The sequence below is a fragment of the Perissodus microlepis genome, chromosome 7 (genome assembly GCF_051167445.1).
Source record: "Perissodus microlepis isolate ML-2025 ecotype Zambia chromosome 7, ASM5116744v1, whole genome shotgun sequence".
NCBI classification, from domain to species: Eukaryota; Metazoa; Chordata; class Actinopteri; order Cichliformes; family Cichlidae; genus Perissodus; species Perissodus microlepis.
Window position 1 is genome coordinate 53,515,659 of NC_140467.1, and position 20,406 is coordinate 53,536,064.

A 20,406-nucleotide genomic window follows, 5' to 3' on the forward strand; every position below is an offset into this window, starting at 1 on the left:
CGCATATGGATCAGTATTTAAGGTTTGACTCTCATCCATCCACTGGAACACAAAGCTGGGTATCATCAGGATGCTATGATGCTATAACATACAGCGAAAACCATCCCCACAGACACTGCAGCCAGGGAAGCAGAAGAACATCACGTCAAGAAGGCCCTGAGTAAATGTGGTTATCCCAAATGGACATTTGTCAAAGCTAGGAAGACACCTAGCTCCAGCTTATCCAGGAGAGAATGACAGCTGCTGCCTAAGTGAAAACCCTTAGTGATCCTGTATGTGGCAGGAGTATTGGAATAGTTGAGACACATTTTTTCTAAACACCACATCTCCTTGGCTTTTAAACCCCAAAACACGATGCGCCAAAAATTGGTCCACCCTAAGGATTGGGTCCTCCGACATAAACATAGTAATGTAGTGTACGCTCTTAAGTGCCAGGAGGATTGCCATAATTCATACCAAACCAAACAACCTCTAGCAAAGCGGATGGCACAACACAGAAGAGCTAACTTGCCAGGCCAGGACTCTGCAGTCTATTTAGACCTACAGGCCAGTGGACACTTTCAATGATGAGGATGTACACATCCTGGACAGGGAGGAACGCTGGTTTGAGCAGGGATTCAGGGAGGCCATTTACGTGAAAAGGGAAAGACCATCTCCAAATCGAGTAGGGGACTAAGGGTACATCTTTCACCATCTTACAGTGATATGAGTGCAGCCATTCCCCAACTCTCTGTGAATGGTACTCATGGCCATTGATCAGTGGTTGTTGATCAATGGTCATGACAATTTGCATATTAATGATCAAGGAACTGACCTGACAGTCTGTTGTTCTTTCATGCGGCTAGGTTCAGTTATTGTGCAAATGTACTGTTTATAAGGTTGGGGAAAACTGCAGTCAGCGGAGACTGAAGAAGTCAGTAGGATGAGTGACGAAACGTTTCTCCCACTGAAAACGCTACGTCCGGATGATCAGAATCAACCTTTCGGGATGAGTTTATGTTATTGTGTTAAATTGATGCCCGAATGTTACAGTATGTGACTGCTTGGTGGAAAAACAAGAACAAACTAAATATACAAACAAAAAATATGAAGCTGCCAAGCAGGAGGGAAAGAGGAAGACAACAGAGAAGATTCATAGATGATGTAGTGAAGGAGGAAATGCGGAAGTTTGGTATGACAGAAGGTGATGAAAGGGTAGTAGAGAGACAGATGATCATTTCCTATCCTCAATCTATGTGGTACCATATTCCAAACAAACTCTTTAATAAGGTCGGGGGGTTAGATTTTCTGCTCAGATGTGATTATGAAATATCTAAGATTCCTCTTAAGTTGTCTAGTTTCTATAAGTAAGCTTTGAATTTTGGGAAACTAATTTTCACCCACAATTTTTCACCTCACAATTCTGTGTTGTGGAATAATAGGGTTATAGTCATCAATAAGAAGTCCTTATTTAAATCAGACTGGTATGATAGCGGTGTATGTTTTGTTGTTGATCTGCTTGATAAAAACGGAAACTTGCTATCTTATGAAGAATTTATTGATAAGTATAAAATAGACATTTCATTTAATAATTATAATAAGGTTTGTAAAGCACTACCCACACCGTTGTTAAATCTTATCGTAAATACTTTAAAGTATTCACTAATAAGAACGTGCTTACCTTCACTGATGATAGGTAATACCTCAATAAAGGACAAACAATTTAATAATAAATGAATCTCTAATACCTTTAAGCAAATAGTATTCTACAACTACAATGTCAATGTCAGACATGATCTTGATAGCATGTTGAAAGAAAAGTCATTTTCTTTTTACCTAAAATACCCACTTGCGCCTAAAATGAAAGAAACACACTTCAGAATTATATCCGGCATTTATCCAGTTGGAGAACTCCTGTATAAAAGGTTTAATTTTGAGGCCGACTCTTGTGCTTTCTGTTCTTCCGATCCAGAAACACTAGAGCATCTATTTTTCACTTGTCAGTATGTTAATGCTTTTTGGTTTGAAATACACTGTTGGGTTTCACTCAGAATTTCCAATATACCTTCCTTCACATCTAAGGATGTTCTTTACTTTATGGACAATCTGGATTCTGAAATCTCAGATGTTGTCAATTTTGTAATAGTGCTATGTAACTTTTTCATTCATTTATGTAAGTGGAAGAATGCCTCTCCTATGTTTACCGTCTTCTTGAATTGCTTTTGTCAATATTTTAAGTCACTTAAGCTTATTTCAAATATGAATAAAAAAACTGCTGTACTATACTGTAAAATCACAAAATACTTGCTATTCTAATTTTCCTGCCTGTGTCAAAAGGTCTATGTTCCTTATTACTTTACCCTAGAAACTTTTATTTTCTCCCTGTAAAGTTATGACTTGCTTCACCATCTTTATAATGTAAATTGTTACAATTCTGGTCTGTTTCCTTGACTTGTTTTGTATATGAAAATTTCTTTCAATAAAAAAAAAAAAAGAAAAAAAAAGAGACAGATGATCTATTGGGGCGACCCCTAGCGGCTGAAATAAGAATATGGTTTTATTTTACTCTGTTCTTGAGTATTCAGCTTATATTTAATATATTTTAAATCATTTAAAATATATAAAATGACAAGGGTCATCCTGTAATCTTACAAAAACTATAGTAAAAAATGCTGGCTTTGCTTTTGTGCTTTGTATCTGTTAACTTTGAGTTTTGATTGAATACGTTTCAGTTTTTAACTACATATCATAATTACATTATGATCTAAAATCTTAAAAGCCGGGCTTTGACTAAATCTGAATTATTAGTAAAATAGCCAGTCTTACTACAATTTGTGGCCCCGAATTAGCTTTGTTTTGAGTCACAGCCTAACTGTTTTGTTTTTTTTTAACTTATTAGGTGATAAACACAGCTAAAAAATATTTACAATTCTTTTTTATCTATCTGGATAGCGAAACATTTAATCTGCCACAAACACACGAACTATTCTAAAACTACTTTCCTTGGCTATGAAATAAATTTTTAATCGTTAGCAAGCTGTCTGTTTTTCATATTGTATTATTATAGGTTTAAAGTCAAAACTTGAGACAGGTTTCATCCTGACAATAATGTACAATACTTTTGCGTTTTCAGCGAGAAATAAAATCCTTTAGTCTTTCCTGAGGTCGCTTCGAATACGCATGCGTGAACATCTACTCAGCAGGTAAACTACACCATGGCGGCGAGAGGCCATGTGCAAGATCCAAACGACAGGAGGCTCAGACCTATATACGGTAAGTTTTCAATGGAAAGTTACACATTTCTTTGTGTGTGGAGGTTCGGTAAACACAGCTGTGCCCTGTCCTGGGGAATATGTTTAAACTAGAGGCTGCTGGAGTCGTGGGGCAGCGATGCGGCCCCTCCAGCTGCAGCCACGGACTCTGCTGCCCGCAGCGCCCAATGACAGTGCACCTTACCCGGTTTTCAACCAAGCCGGGGTAGAACACATCTCCAGTGTCGGGTCTCTGAATGAAACAGCCTGTCCCTTTTAAATCTATAGAGATTCTCGGTGGTGTTGTTGCAATGAAACGTGTGGACATTATTTGTCGTTCGGCTTGACTCGTTCTCAAAGTCGAAGTGCTTTCTCCTCTAGCTAATGGGCGCTATTTAACAGCGTAGCTTAGCTTGCTAGTGTGTCAGCTAAGCTGCAGTCAATCAGTAAGCTCCTGCACATGCTGCAGGTTGAGAAAAAGAAAAGTTGTTCGTTGATGCAAGTTGGCTTCCTCTGTCTGACATATATTTCCTTTGCGATTAACGCCACTGTGACGCTTTAGTTGTTTTGTAGCAGACTGAAGGTTCCACTGTTAACTCCCAGCTAAATTTAGGTTCATAGTAGTTTAAGGACAATGCTTCAAGCTAACTCTAGCGGTTGAGATGTAATGCTTGCTTGCTAGCTAGCTGTCAGCTCGCGGACCTTTCAGTAACAGTGCTGATGAATAACGTAAATAATGGACTATTTGGTGTTGTTCCGTGAGGGGAAATTAAAACAGTTCACACCAGTTGAAGCTGTTTTAATTTCTTTTACTGCTAGTTTTGCACTGATGGAAAATAAATAGTATTTCAAGTCTACAAACCGAAAATACGCATTGTTTTATGTGTGTATACATATCTGTGTGCGTGTGCGCGCGGGGGATTTTTGCGCGCCCCCCGTGTGTTACTTTGGGAGTGAAGCTTAAACTGTAATGCAGTTATTGCAGTTTCACTGCAACTTAGAGCTGAAACTTGATCAATACCGGGTCTTAAGTACACCTCAGGGTTCCCCTGGTTTCTGTAGGATTTGGCAACTTTTCCCTCCTGTGGTGACAGTTTAAACCGAGAGAATAGACATGACATAATCACACTGCTGTCTGGAACGGTTAATTTTGGCACTCAGCTGTACTGAGGTATCTCTTGTCTATGTCTGAAGCCGCATACTTTAACCATTCACTAAGATAAGCTGTATTTAATTATAGTGAAAGATTTACTGGCAGTTATTTTCATTATCAGCCCAGATTAATATGGTAAAATTTCAAATTTTGTTTAAACAGCGTTCCAAACCCTTGAAAATACTATCCTGCTCTGCAACACGAACCCTGATAAGCTGGGCCCACTCTGATGTTTTTGCTTAGAAAACAGGAAAAAAATGAATCCAAAACCAAAATAGTTTCTGAATTACTTTGTCAATCCCCCAAATAAATATTAAATAAAAGCGATGTTGTTCTTGTGCTTCCCAGATTACCTTGACAATGGCAATAACAAAATGGCGATACAGCAGGCAGATAAACTGCTGAAGAAACATAAGGACCTGCACTGTGCCAAGGTGGGTGACTAAATGACTGTTCATGCTGAAAGTGTTGAGCTCTGTTGGTGTTCTGTGAGGGTTCCTCCACTGTTGCAAGGAACCTGTACAGGTCTGTAGGTCAGTGGAGCTTATGTATTAAAAACAGTATATTTTATAAAATTTTAGTGTCAGTGCTCATCTGCTCTAATAATCACATTATTTGAAGTCCCAAAATATGAAGAGGGACCCATCAAGGTTTTGCTCAGGCTTGAATTTCAGTGCTAGTTACAGGTGTTGCAATAATCCAGTGGATTCATGCACATCTAGCACCTGTAAAGCGGAATATTCATGCACACTATTAGAGATTTGCAGCAGGACTGGACAGCTGTCTTAAAGTCACAGAATTAAAATAACGTCTGGACAACAGGTCAGAGGTACACTTGTCAGTTCAGCATGTCTCAGGAGTAGGGCTGTGCCATTTTCCCAGACCGCTGTTCAGTTTGTCCCCTTTTTTTCTCTTCTTAATAAAGTGGGCATGGTCCAAAAGGCAGATTTGGGCCTCCATTATACTTATTTGCAGACAAAGCCTGCTGGAAACCTGATAGCTGAGTAGTCATACTTGTTGTGCTTTTTTGAAGCCCCCGGTCTAGAGTGAATGTATATTTGTAATGTAAATTCTCGGAGCAGTCTGCACAGTCACAAAAAACATTGATGTGGACACTCACACTTGCCGTCTAATGAAATTCAAGGATGTAGAAAGTATAATCCCGGTGTTAGTAAAAACTGAGTTTACTAATCTTGGGATTATAGACACTCTGGATTTTCAGTCCCACAATGATAGCTAACTCTCTCAGTTAACTCGGCTAACTCTCACTCTGGTAACACTTTAGATGTCCAACAGTTTGAAAATTTGAAGTTGACTTTCATCTCCGCTGCAGATCACCAAGATAAACTGTTTTACTGGTTTGATCTAGGGCTGGGCGATATGGCCTACTATCCATATCACGGTATAATTTGAAGCATGTGCGGCAACGATATATATATCGCGATATATTTCTTTTCTTCTGTAGAACGTATTTTACACACTATAAGGCACACTTAAAATCCTTTAATTTTCTCAAAAATCGACAGTGTGCGCAGAAATCTGTCTTTAGTACGACTTTAGTAAGCTATGAAGGCGCACCGCTTGATGGATTGTCGGAGCATTACGGCTGCCGTAGTCGAGGGCCTTGCGGAGTAATCTGGGTCCAAAACTCTGTCAGCTTCAGGTCCCAAAGTCAAACGAACACTGCGGCATCACTGAGAGTTAACAACAGTCTAAATTTTTTCATCTTTAATAAAATGATCAGTGTTGCTGCTTTACCAGGTGTAACAATTAAGTTTAACATCCAGACATCCATGAAAACAGAATTTATGAAATTCAACGGAGTTAGAAGTTAGCAGGAAGTTAGCTCGCTAGTTTCCACCTAAACATGATATAGCATGTTCTGACTGAGAGATTTCTGAAAAACTTAAAACGTACAGCTCTGCTGTCACTTCCAACATAAATGAAGACAGAAAACTAAACAGCAGTGACATTTGTAGGGTTACTAGGGACTAGCTCGTATATAATGATGTGCTACTTGATCGCTAGCAAAACAGCTACGTTAGCATAACATTAGCACAGTGAAGCTGAAGGATGAACGCATACTTTTTTTCTACTCGATAAAAGTTAACGTGAGGGTTTCTGGTGGTTAGGGACAAATGCAATTGCATGGTAGGATGCTATAAACGGACCAAACTTCAGTTAGGAGAACAACTGAGATAATCCATCCACAATACGAGGTTAGTCATTAATATACTGCAACAACATGGGAATAGAGCAGCTGCGAGAGAATTCAGCATTAATGAATCAATGGTACGGAAGTGGAGGAAGCGCAGTTTTTGGCTTTCCCCATATTCCAAAAGTGCTTCGACTCTTTGCTATTACTGTCTCCCAGCATAATTTGCAGATGATGTTGTTTGCAGCTGCTGCAATGCTTTCAACCAAAACAGGCGCAGCTTGATGACGACATCAACATGCGTTATCGCGATAGAGTGGTATAGTCAAAATCTCTACCGTTGGCCAAATTTATATTGTTTCTACCGTATACCGTTTATACCACCCACCCTTAGATCCATGTTTATTTTCAGCTACTTTCACTGTATTGCTACCAAGTTATAACAAAATAATTACTTTTTAATATAACATGTAAAAATTGGTATTATTCCTGATCTTGGTAAGAAAGTTTTAAAACTGATAAATGACGACTGAGTAGGTCAGACTCATTAGAGTGACTTTTTCTCCCATCTTGTTTTTAAAGTTAAGGTCCCATATCTTAAGACTTCGGGACATGTGTTATTCCCTGTTCTCAGAATGTATATTACAAGTTTCAGCACTAAATACTAGGGCTGGGCTATATCATACCGTTCACGGTAATACCGGTGTAATTTTGGGCAACGATAGGAAAATGAAATATCGCGATAGAATATGGGTAAAACGCGCATGCGCAGTGCCTATGTTTACATACGCACATGGCGGTGACGCAGAATGAGAAGAGCGAAAGCGGATCGTTGAATGAAACGGATGAACCAGAATTGGTTTGTAAAAATGCTGCAACTTCAGTGGTGTGGAACTGGTTTAGCTTTCGTCCGTCAGATACACAACAAAGCACTATTTTTGGTAGAGCATGCTAGCGGGCCGTCGTTATTACCGTGTTGTTTGGAAAATACGGCACACTTAAAATCAATCCCGTGTGCCTTATGTATGAATTCTGGTTGTGTTTACTGACCTCGAAACAATTTTATGTGGTACACGGCGCTCGAAAATCTGTCAAATGTTTTAGTACAACTTTGCTAAGCTACGAAGCCGCACCGCTTAATGGATTGTTGGAGCATTACGGCATTGTAGGCAGGAGCCTCGCGGAGTGATACGTACTGTGCTTCAACATAATATTACCGTATTGTGTGTGTATAACCTCTTTTTAAGTTTTGTGGATATTATACATGGTTATGCTGAGGATATGTCGGCCAATTTCCACTGGAAATGCCTTTTGGTTAAACTGTCAGCAAGGAATTTGCACTGTTACATTTTTATATAACTTTAATGCACATAAAAAACAGCTGCTTGTTTAAGTGAAAATACATTGATGGGGTTTTTTGCACTAATAAAGTTGTGGAGTTGTAAAGTATTTTGTCTAGTGTCAATTATATTGTCAATTATATCGTCAGTTATATCGTTATCGCAAATTTTTAAATGTATATCGTGATAAATATATTTGGTCATATCGCCCTGCTCTGCTAAATACCACACAATTTTTTGGACCATGCCTGCATACCCCAGTTTTATATGATCAAACGACTTCTGTATGTCCAAGGTGTGACAATGGTATCCAGTCATAATCACAGTCTCATCTCAAAATTATTTTCTAAAACAACAAAAGCATAAAGATGTTGGCATTCGCTATGTTTTTTTGCAGCCTGTAGCAAAGTAACAGTTAAGGCCATTTCACACCGCTGCAAAAAAGCAACAGGAAATTCAAATATGAACTTGTTGCGTAACATATATAAACACTAAACGCTTTGCTTTTTAGTTGAAAACTCACCGTGAAAAAAAAAAAAATGAAGTCAGCATCAGGCAATCATGAGAAGGTCCTGATGTTTCTTAAAAAAAGAAAAGGAAGAGTCTGATTCTGGGTTGATCCAATTCCCAAGTGAAGCCAGAAGCTGGGAAAATTTCCAGGTTTCATCCTGGAGTTGAAGCTGTATCACCATCACTTATATTACATACTTTGTACACTGCCTCCATCAATGAAAGAGCTCTCTGCAGTCAGATGGGCCATTCCCAGACTGCAAGCAATCAGCCAATCATCAGCCAAAGTGGCAGAGTATCATTGCAGTACTGTAAATTCATGCTTAAGGCACACTGTACACTGAACTACAGGTGGGCCACTGCTGCAGTGTTAGAGGTGGAGCTCTAAAATGATCAAGACAGCAGAAATTTAATTTGTTTATTAAACTGTTTTTGACATCAGAAGGTTTTTAGGTTCTTAGTGCATCCTTGTCTTTGGAACTGTCTTGTTGAAAACCTTTGTTTGGGTTGCCATTGTGCTTCTAGCTCTAACTGAAAACCTCTGCAATGGCTTGCCATTTTATTCGTGCCAATGAAATCTGTAATGTTTATCTTTTTCTCTTTTTTTGCCTTTTCCTTCTCATTCAGTTTTATAACTCAGTCTTTTCTGCTTCCTCCAGGTCCTGAAGGCGATTGGCCTTCAGAGGACTGGAAAGCAGGATGAAGCTTTCACTTTAGCCCAGGAAGTGGCCACTCTCGAGCCCACTGATGACAACTCGCTTCAGGCTCTGACTATACTGTACAGAGAGATGCATCGTCGTGAGTATATATGCGCACACATGAAAGCTGGTATTAACATTGGATGACTGAATATTGAATATGTGTGTGTTGTCCACAGCTGAGTTGGTCACCAAGCTGTATGAGGCTGCAGTGAAGAAGGTTCCTCTAAGCGAAGAGTATCACTCTCACCTCTTCATGGCGTACGCTCGTGTGGGAGAATACAAAAAGATGCAGCAGGTGAGACAGCTCAAAAAGAGCACACATGAGCAACAAGCAGGTTTATGGGCTCCCCTGAAAATGAATTCCGTTGATTTAGAAGCAGAATTAATGTATTAATGGCTACATCCTCCTATTTACAGGCAGGAATGGCCTTGTATAAAATTGTCCCGAAGAATCCCTATTACTTTTGGTCGGTCATGAGTCTTGTGATGCAGGTACAGGAAAGCTTTTATAACATGAATGCTGAAATATTAGAATGATTGGTAACAGACAGTAAAAGTACTGTGTGCTTGTTTCTAAGGCAATCTCAGCCCAAGATGAAAAGTTGGCTCAGACCATGTTCCTGCCTCTGGCTGAACGCATGGTGGAAAAAATGGTCAAGGAGGAAAAGATTGAAGCAGAAGCAGAGGTGAGTATGTTGGCTTTATGACTTCAGTGTTATGACAATGGAAACCAACTTAAATGGACAGCAGGATTCTGGCAAAATCCCAGTTACTCAACTTTTTTTTTTTTTTAAAATTCAGAATTTCCTTTGGATTTTCATTAACAGCTGAGAGAGTCTTATATTTTAAGTTACAGTAGTCATGTTGGCATTAAAAAAACTTTTAGTGAATGAAACCCATGGCATATTAATTGCCAGAAAAAAACCCTGAATTCTGCACTTTAGTGTTAACTGCATACATGTTTAAGATGAAAATACAAATGTTAGAATATTGTACAGTCCTTACTTTTTCACTTTAACTTTTGTGTTCTGTAGGTGCAACTGTATTTTATGATCTTAGAGCGCTTGGGGAAATGTGTAGAGGCCCTTGAAGTGATCCGGGGCCCACTTGGGGGTAGGTAGATCCCCACACACACTCACAAACACACACACTTTCTTAAATTGACCATGTGACATTAACACTTTGAAATAGTATCAGTCATGTTTGGCAGGAAGAAGAAAAAGTTATTTATATTTAAAGTAAGCTGTAGTGAGAACATAAAGTGTTAAACAGCATTCTCAATAAAATAACAGGGATAGTTTGAAGTAATGTGGCACGCATGGCTTATAAATCTGATGCTGTGCATTCTGAAATTCCTCTTCAGCTAATACTTGTATTTTTGCACAGAGAAGCTGACCAGTGAGCTGCAGAGCAGAGAAAACAAATGTATGATGCTGTACAAGCGACTGCAACGCTGGCCAGAGTGCAACGCTTTGGCCCACAAACTGCTACTTAAAAAGTGAGTGAGCTTTATCTTAACAGTGCACAAGCTGTCCAAGACCAATAACTGATCAGAACATGGCATCAGTCGATGCACATCACTTCTGATGGAGTACAGATATCAGCCAACAACAACCAAAAAAATGTGTTTCTTTGCAGTCCTGATGATTGGCAGTTCTACCCGGCTTACTTTGACTCCCTCTTTCATTTGGTGGATCAGTCGTGGAGCCCGCCAGAAGAAGGCGAACAGTGAGTACACAGGTGTTTGAGTTTGAATTCATAAAGATTTCCATCTGTGTGAACTCTGCATCTGTTCCCTTACTTTAACAAAACCCACACATGATGGTTAAATAAGGTTGGGCAATTCGGTTTTCCAACCAAAAATTGTCAGTCCAATAACCAACGATTATTGGACGGAATATATTTGCGCATGCGATGACTTTTTGATGGGAGGAGCAGTATAATCATGCACGGACTGATTTGCGTGTTTAGAATTTGTAAGTCTGGTTTGGAAGGAATATTTAATTTAATATTTAATAATTATTTAATAATTGACTTTCTTTTCTTGTTTGTTTCAGTATTAATATAGCTACTTTTTGGATTGTTCATTTATATATTTGAGATGCGCCAAATCGCACAAAAGACTTAACATTACGTTGGAAGTTGTTTTTTGGGGTTTTTTATGTTATGAAAGAGACATTTTGATTTTTAACTTTTTAATTTTTGTTGTTTGATTGAGTGTGTAAGACAGATAAACAGCCTGTAAACACTGTTATCGTGGAAAAAAGAAGCCAGTTTCTCTTTGTTTCCCTCCCCACCATTGTGGTTTTTTTATTTAGATAAAATATTTTTGTGTTTTTCTGAACATAGGCTACTGCCTTTCTTTCTTTCTGTTGTGAGTTGGAGTAAATGAATCGCTGCATTTGAGCGCACTCTGAGGAGGGTGCATCTGTTCGCAGCTGCTTCTCTTAGCTTCAACCAACATTATCAGCAAACTTACCCATGTGCAAATAAATAAATAAATAAATCACTCTTGTAAAAACGATCAACGGAAAGCTGAGCCTATCGTCGATATATTCGTCCAATCGCCCAACCTTGTGGTTAAAAGTCCCTTCACTAAGGTATTCCTCCTATTTAACCTTAAAAATCCCTACTAGTTGCTGAAAGCCATGTGTTAATTATTAAATGAATTATTAATTTAAAAAATACACACATCCTTCAGCAAGACAAACAAGATGTGGAACACCTTGTGTCTATGACCGTCTGATGTGCTGTTCTCCAAACTTTATAGAGGATATTTTTTTCCAAATTAGACATTATATAATATTATATATGTCCAATTTATCTCTTATTTCTCATAATATTATATCTTGTCCACTCTGAAGTTTGTTTTTTTTCTGTCCGTCCTGTAGCTGTTCAGAGGGTTCAGTACATCACACTGTGGTTGAGGTGGTGAGGTTTGTGGAGGAGAGGATTAAGGGGGAGGACAGCAAAGAGTCCCGCTCACTCAGAGGGCCTTACTTGGCTCGTCTGGAATTAATGCACAGACTGAGAGAAAGAGGCTGTCCTGAGGAAAGCCTGCTAGGTAAAACACATACACACACATATACTGAATAAGCATGTATTTATGTATGTCCTGTTGCCTCAGTCTGACAGTCTGTTGGTTGGCCATAAATAGGTGAGCCTTTAGAGTTAATGGTGCAATTCTTCAACAAGTTTGGAGACAAGCCCTGCTGCATCACTGACCTAAAAATATACCTACACCTGCTGTCTCCTGAGCAGCACGTTCAGGTGAGAGAAAGTTAAAGCAGAACTGTGGAACTGCCTCTTGCAGAATGAAAAGCGTGGTCGTGAAACACATTTCTGTCTTTGAATTCTTTTTAGTTCATTAATCATCTTAGTGAGGCAGTTCCACTGGGCAACCAGGAAGAGGAAGGATTTGCTTTTCCAGAGGACACCAAGGCGCTGCAGAGGCATTTGTGTGTGTGTCAGCTGAGCCGCGCACTAGGGCTACATCATTCCCTCGACGTGGATGGCAAACTTCATCTTATCACAGAGCTTAAGGCTCACTATCATCATGGGCTTAAGTTTGGTGAGAGCAACATTTTTATTCACTCTTAGACCCATAAGATTGACATTCATTCAGGATCATCAGATTTTCCACAGCCAAGAGGTGTGAAATCTTGTCGTGGAGCCAGACAGATATGTGATGTTGTCAACAGCAAAGTGTGAATGCCTTCCTTGTTTGCTGGCACATTTCTTCTGATAACAGCAGCGTCCAGTTGAACATGCCGATAGTTGATTACTAATAGGGCTTCTTTCTCAGAAATCCCAGGAATAAAAAAGTGCTTTCATACATTTTTGTGTGTTCAATAAAGTTATAAAACTGCAGTTATGCATGCCATAGACTGTAAAATAGAAAGACATTGGTAACGTTATGTCATCTATTGGTTTACGGACTTAAAATTTTTAAGTGTCAGATGTTTGTTTTCTTTTGTCTGTTTGTTTTTTTTAAGCTGCTGTCATGTTTTGTTACTCTACAGCCGTAAAAGGCTGAGGTGGGCGGGCAATGTGGACATTTAAGTTTATGAATGCAGTAACTTGAGAATGAAACGAGCTTCAGGAGTTTCAAATTGATACCACAGGTGCATCTGCTAATTATCTGTATTACTTACTTTACTAAAACGAGACATTTTAAGATGTTGGGGTTTTTTTTGTTTTGGTTTGGTTTAAGCCAACCCAAAGTGGCTATTAGATGGACTGCAGAAGGATGTAGCTTCTGGGTCTGAAGAGCAAAGCAAACATGTGAGCTCCTGTGATGTTTGCAATAAGACATCCAAATATATAGACACGTATGCAACAATTGCCTAATGACTTTGTGGTCTCAGTGACCAATATTGAGTACAAACTAAAGGCCATTTTGTAAGTTATGGTCCCAATTTGAATAAAAAGGGACGATACACACAGGGTATGCTTTGCTATGATTGATAAGCTGTTAGCCAATGAGCAGATAGTGTCCCTCAGTTTACGGTTAGCTAATAAGGTGAAGGTAAAAATGCTCAGCTTGAGGTTTCAGATTGTAGGTCTTCACTAACCGGTAGGTGACATCACAGTGGCTTTGTCTGTCTTTCATATACAACGTGTAGCACTTGGGTATTGGCTTCATTTTTTCATTTTCATTTTTACAGACAAGCATACTTTTCTTGGTCATATTTGGCATGGTTTTTAAGATATAAAGGTGACTTTGTTGGACGTTTGCAGTCAACATTCTCAGAATTGTAGGGTAGGGTGACTTTACTGTACAAGAACTGAACACTTTTAAAGATTTTTCTTGTGTTCCTTGTGCATGTTTTTGTTTGTTCTGACTTCTTGGTCTCTCTGTTGAACAGGAAAGAACGCTCTAAAGACGGAGCTGCAGTTTTCTGATATGTATTGTCTCATGGCCGCTCATGTATACATTGACTTATGGACAGAGACCGGTGAGTTTTTCTTTTTCAGTGCAGAACTTCCTGTCTCTCAGTAATGTGATGTGTCTAAATGTGTGTATCTGTATGCCTGTAGGAGATGAGGACATGATGTGGCAGTGTTTGGGTCTCCTCCAGGAGGGACTATCTCACAGTCCTTCCAACGCCCAGTTCAAGCTGCTGTTACTGCTCCTGTACTGTCGACTGGGAGCGTTTGAGCCTGTAGTGGACCTTTACTCAAGCCTGGATGCCAAGCATGTACAGCATGACACCATAGGGTCAGTACAGAACATGTTTCTGTGGTGAAACATGGAAAGAAAGCGGATTTCTCGTCACACAACACTTTGTTGCCGATGGTTGGTCGCTCCTTGGCGTTCTAGGCTCCGGTTGCTTAGTTAACTATCTATCTAACATGTCTGCTACCATGTCATATGTCGGTCAACAGCATACTTCACTTTAATTGGTAGTTGCTTCAATCGTTTGCAACATAACATCTATAGTATTCCTTAAGTTAGGAAACTGACTTCAATTCAATTTTATATAAAATAAAATTGAATCAAATGAAAAGTTGGAGTAGGTAGGGCTGCCACGATTAGTTGACTAGTCACAACTACGTTGACTATCAAAATCGTCGACGCGTCGTTTGAAGCTTTGTAAGATCCCAAAAGACGTAGGAATAAGTAGGATTTAAGAGTGTAATAACGGACTGAAACAGAAGATGGCAGCACTGCATGTACAAGGATGCCAGCTTCCATTAAATCCCCAAAGAAGAAGAAGCTGTGTCCAGTATCGTAGCTGTGTCCAAATTCAGGACCCGTATCCACCTATGCCCGCATTTGTAGGCTGATTACGTTACAGCGACACGACGAAGACTGTCCAAATTCGAAGACTCTGACAAATGCGGCCGACAAATGCACCCTTCGTTTCCCCAGATTTGAAGGATGGGTCGGGTGTATACTTCGTGGCCCAACCTATCCCAGAATTCCTGCTCAGTTTCCAACAATGGTGGCATCTAGTTAGTTTTAATATTACTCTTATTATTCTTTCTGGGTCACAAAATCAATGTTTAAAATATTTTCAGGCGAGAATCTAGCTGTGTAAACTTCAAATATCTGTTCAGTTTATCAAGACACCACATATTTTCAAAAGCGCTCCGACGTTTTCGGAGACGTCTGTTACCCACCAGCTCGATAGCTAGCCGGGGTTCAAGGCTCACTAGAGCCGGTGAGAACACTGGACTCCCGGCAAATCGTTTTCAAACCCACCGCCGTCTTTCGCTACTCAGGTTAAACATGATATATAAGTCACTTAGATAACTTTAAAATGTTATTGTTTGGCTTTTTTCAGTATTTTATTTGTTCCTGAGTAAATTGGTTTGGCTGAGATTAAAGTTATTGTTTTTACACCACTGAATAAACATCAAGCAGACAACTGATTATCAGAAGTGTGAGATGCTCGAGAATATACTCCGGTGTCCTGTTATATTTTAGATAGCAAGGAGCAGACGGCTGAGTTTATTAAACTCCACCGAAACAATCTGCAAATTTCATTAAAATTTAATGAACTATCATCTTGTCTTTATTTTTAGTTAGCACATACCTTAAACACTTAAAGCTGTAAGCTAATGATGGTTATATAAGAGCAGATGCATGCTGGTGCAATATGTTGTACGTTTTACATCCAATGGATGCATGATCTGATTAGTCGACTAATTGCAAAAATAATCGGTGACTAGTCGACTATCAAAATAATCGTTTGTGGCAGCCCTAATTTGGAGTAAAAGAATGTTCGGACTAATTTTGTACTTCGGATGAATGTGTCCTTGCCCTCATCAGAATCAGAATACCTTATTAATCCCCAAGGAAATTATCTGAGCTTTGACTCAGATACTTTAATTAAAAACATCTTTTTAATTTTTGCAGTTTTCTGTTAACGCGCTTTGCTGAGTCACTGGGTCAGTTTGCTGCAGCCTCCCAGTCCTGTAATTTCTCCCTCAGGTTTTTCCACTCGAACCAGAAAGATGTAAGTCTATCCCTCTTTGTGATTTAACTGCAGAGACTTTTACTGGATCTCCTGCTCTTACGTTACCTTCCTTATTTATCTCTCCTTTGCCTCTGTCTTCTTTCCACCAGACCTCAGAGTATATCATCCAGGCATATAAGTATGGAGCGTTTGAGAAAATCCCAGAGTTCATTGCTCTCAGAAACAGGTTAAACCAGTCGCTGCACTTTGCCCAGGTCCGCACTGAGAGGATGCTGCTCGACCTCTTCCTTGAGGCTGATATGTAAGAATATTCACCCTAATTTACATCAACTTGTGGATTTCTATCTATAGTTGATTGTGATGTTGTATTTTTCTGTTTTACAGTGTCTTGAGTCTGGAAGAGAGTGTGAAGGCCATGTCTTTGTCTGCAGAAGAGGATGACATCCCCTGGGATAGTATGAGGGACAACAGAGACCTAACTGTTTTTACGTGCTGGGATCCTAAAGACAGGTATAGTCCTTTTTTGGGGGGGTTTTGGTTACAGAGACGCTGGTACTCACTCACAGTCTCCAATCCAACCCTGTGCTACTCTTTTGTTTACAGACAGCTAACAGATGAACACAGACGTCAGTCTCTAGAGGAAGAGTCCATGTGGCTCAGAATACGTTCTCTAACGCTTCGCCTCCTCGCCTCATTGGCTGCGTTGGCACATATGCCCTCACAGCAAAACTCTGAGATATCTAATGAGAACGGAGTGGGAGACAAGACCTCAATTCTCAGCAGCCTGCTCTCCCAGCTGAACCAGGCTCTACAGACAGCAGCTCAGATGGCAGAAAAACACATACAGGTGCACACAAACAAGCAAGTCTCTGTTATTGTAGCGTCTTTACCGTTTAGTATAAATTGCCTTGAGGCGACTGTATTATTTTGTACTACACAAATACATTTGAGTTGAAGTCAACCTCACTGACTCCTTTGTCCCATATACAAAGGCTCACTTCACAGCAATACATGAAAGAGAAGGCAAAGAGTGATTATTTTATTTATTTATTGTTTTTAAACATGAAAGGTGATGGCATATGCATTCTAACGAATTTGAAGGATTTTTCTTTTAGACACAAAGTCTGAATCTCAACTGTCTATTTCTTAGTCCACACGTTTGCCCAGAAAATGCATCACTGATTGCACAAAATGAATTCTGTTCTCCAGGAAGGAGCCAGTGCATTAGTCTAGAGTTGTCCGATTTGAGTTTTAAAATCGTGACTGTTGGGCAACTAACAGTTTATTTTTAGATTCAAGAATCAAACAATACAAAGGCACAATATTTCAACAAGAAATCTCCTCCAGCTGGTTAGTGTGTGTGTGGTGATGGTGTGCTCATCGCTCATCTTAAACGGAAACTCTTTGATCAGGAATACACCTTATGATCTTTTAATTATTGTCATGTATCAATTTTAACATCCTCCCCAAATGTATTGGATCCATGTTGCACAGGGTAACTGGAATTAACCTAATTTACACCAACCCCAAGTGGTCAGATGAGCGTTTCGACCAAATCTCTACATCATCCATATTTTCACATGACGTTTGCTGTACATTTGCGCGGACTGGAGTGCTTTGCTGTAATGGTGATGTTGTTATTCCAGTATCCATTCCTGGGACCACCCTCGACCCGTCTGGTCCTAGCTTTGTCCAGTGGAAGCTGTCAGTGTCAGGCTGCAGCCCTGCAGTTGTCTGTCCACCTACATGAGCTCGAGACGGCTGGACTTGGTAAGAAGAGACAATGGTAACATGAAGACTAACAAACTAATTGGATTTAGCCTGATGATTTTCTTCTCTCCACTCCTCCTTATTTATCCTCCTAGATGGGTCATCCGAGCTTCAGACACAGATCTGTAACGGTTTCAAATCAATAGTAGTTCAGCTTCAAGGTGAGTCACTAGATGGTTTTCTTTATCAAAAATAAACATTATTGCACATCTGGGATGCTTCATGTTTTCCTCCTCTGTCCACAGAAATCCTGAATAAATGCAAAGGAGATTTATTGGAAATGAAAGAAGGCAAATTAAAAACCCAGCCGTCCTTATTAGAAAACCTAGTCTTCTTTGTTGAGGTGAAACATCTCAGTTTCTACACACACAGTTTACAACTTGTTTTCTACCAAATAAACATCATGCTGTCTATAATATGCACCACTTTATTTTGCTCAGACCGTGTGCATAGTCCTGTGGATGGCTAGTTACTGTGCCAAGATCCTTCGACCACTGAAGACTAGTTTACAGAAAAAGAAAAAGAAGAAAAAGGATGCAAACACAGCTCTGGTACAGTTGCCCCTTTCACTCCTTCCATTTTTAGGTGTACTGTATCTGCATATGGACTCATAAACAATACTGTGCTGTCCACCTACTTGCCCTGAACACTGTTGTTGTGTCTTTTCTTTTCCAGCCAGTGGTGATGTGTGGCTTCCAGGAGCTGACAGGGAATTTGCAAGACCTGCTGACACAGGCCATGGAGCATATAAAGGGCCAAGAGACTGCCATGACATCACTTAAATTGTCCACTTTAACCTTGGAAGGATACACACAGGTTAGTGCAGAGAAAAATATGTTTTTGTTCTGTTTTTGTTCTTTAAATAGAAACAAACACAGGTTTGGTAGCTGACAAAATCTCCAGCCTGTCCCAGCTGCCATAGGACGAGAGGAAGGATACTCCCTGGATAGTTTGTCAGTTTGTCACAGGGCTAACACAGATAATCATTCACTCACATTCATACCTATGGGCAATTTAGAAGACCATGGGTGGAAGCCGGAATACCCGGACAGAAACGACACAGACACAGAAAGGCCCCGCCCATATGGTGGATTCAAACCCAGGACCTTCTTGCCTGAAACTAGTAATCATTAGATATTTTCTATTAGGATTGAATTTATACCTTAATTTGCAGAAAGACATAACAGGGTTTGGATATTACAGCTCTTAAATCTTTTAAGCCTCAAATCCAAAGTTTAACTGTAGTATCTCCCGCCCGGCTGTGAGGTTTCACCTCCTCTTTCATGTGTTTCAGGAGGAAGTGTCGTTTACGAAAGCTGCTACGGATAAGGTGCAGTGCAGTTACCTCCGCTCCCTACAGGAGGTGGGAGATCTGCTCAAGAAGAGAACAGAAACTATAAAGAACCTCAAGATATGAACGCCATCACGCATGTCCAGAATAACTCGCCCTCGACCATCACCCCTAAATGCCCCACACCACTATCTACTGTCAGCCCACCAGCTATCCTACAAATCCTTCCCTCTTCACTGATGATGGAAGTTCCTGGGCCTCCCATGTTCTCAGTCATTTCTGACCTTGAAATTCTCACTCGGCGTTTGTGAGTTTTTGATGTCTTTTTCTTTTCTTTTTTTTTTTTCTTTCAACACACACCTCTGGAACATTTGCAACTCTTATAGCACATAAGCTTGTAATTAAATTCATGAATTTATACAACAGTTCTAAGTAAAAATGAGGAAAAGAGACATGTTCCTTTAACAGGTGCAAAAAAATAAAAGAAAAAAAAAAAATTATATATATATATATATATATATATATATATATATATATATATATATATATATATCTCTCATTAGTGAATACGCAGTTTTAGAACAGCTAATCTAATAAATTATTGTACATAATAAAGAGCAACAACCACAACTCCGTGACTAAATGAGAATATAAGACACAATAAACCACTATGTGTGTTGGTCAGTTATGTTTCCTTTTTCATTATTTTTGACTTTATTATTTTCTGGTGAGTTCCAAAAAAAGAAAAACGCAGTTGAAGGATTGCTTTTCCAGCACATTGGAGAGCAAATGGGCACAATTTTGCAATGAACTCTTTGTAACTCTTTGGACGCCTGACCGCCTGCAGGAAGCCTTCAGACTGATGTTTCCCCATACACAAATTATTGTCATCGTCATTTAAAAAAAAAAAAAATTCCTTTGCTTCGTGTACCCTGTGTGCGTGTATGTGACTTTAGCACTAAAAGTGGAACCACCTCTGTAGTTGCAGTATTACAAAGAGCAATGTTGGAATGAGTTACTTAATCAGGGTTGGGTTTTTTTCTTTTTTGGGGAGGTTATTGTCTGCCGCTCTTTTGTTTGTTTGTTTGTTTTTTAATACTAGTGGCACCATTAGTGGAAGCGGTGCTTGTAAACACGGTCTTGTGGAATCAGGTTGTTCCAGCACAAAGAAGAAATCAGGCTTCAGAACTTTTGGAGACAGAAATGATTAGAATTATTTAAGAGACCATCTATGACTATCATAACATGAATGTTCACCAAAAACATGCTTTCTGTTGAGGCTGCGAATATGCAACTGCTTGAATTTGTGTTGCTGAAGGAAAAAGAAAAA

At 39.5% G+C, this 20,406-nt stretch overlaps 1 protein-coding gene across 1 annotated transcript; it reads left to right on the forward strand.

Annotated features, from left to right (window-relative positions):
* The first annotated feature begins 3,149 nt into the window (after positions 1 to 3,149).
* On the forward strand, positions 3,150 to 19,591 carry naa25 (N-alpha-acetyltransferase 25, NatB auxiliary subunit). The gene is made up of 24 exons (XM_084935953.1): positions 3,150 to 3,252; positions 4,732 to 4,817; positions 9,048 to 9,186; positions 9,266 to 9,384; positions 9,507 to 9,581; positions 9,668 to 9,775; positions 10,124 to 10,202; positions 10,476 to 10,587; positions 10,728 to 10,817; positions 11,981 to 12,153; positions 12,247 to 12,359; positions 12,453 to 12,660; positions 13,958 to 14,047; positions 14,130 to 14,310; positions 15,955 to 16,054; positions 16,165 to 16,316; positions 16,400 to 16,525; positions 16,619 to 16,862; positions 17,662 to 17,785; positions 17,881 to 17,946; positions 18,031 to 18,128; positions 18,226 to 18,336; positions 18,461 to 18,601; positions 19,080 to 19,591. The coding sequence occupies exons 1-24, from the start codon at positions 3,195 to 3,197 to the stop codon at positions 19,200 to 19,202; spliced, it is 2,916 nt and encodes a 971-aa protein (XP_084792079.1). The 5' UTR covers positions 3,150 to 3,194; the 3' UTR covers positions 19,203 to 19,591.
* Positions 19,592 to 20,406: the final 815 nt, after the last annotated feature.

Bases quoted from the DNA above. Each gene is read 5' to 3' on its own strand.
- naa25 (XM_084935953.1), top strand. From the start codon at position 3,195: ATGGCGGCGAGAGGCCATGTGCAAGATCCAAACGACAGGAGGCTCAGA. The intron at 10,203-10,475 runs GTAGGTAGATCC...ATTTTTGCACAG, and splicing joins GATCCGGGGCCCACTTGGGG to AGAAGCTGACCAGTGAGCTG. The intron at 12,360-12,452 runs GTGAGAGAAAGT...AATTCTTTTTAG, and splicing joins CTCCTGAGCAGCACGTTCAG to TTCATTAATCATCTTAGTGA.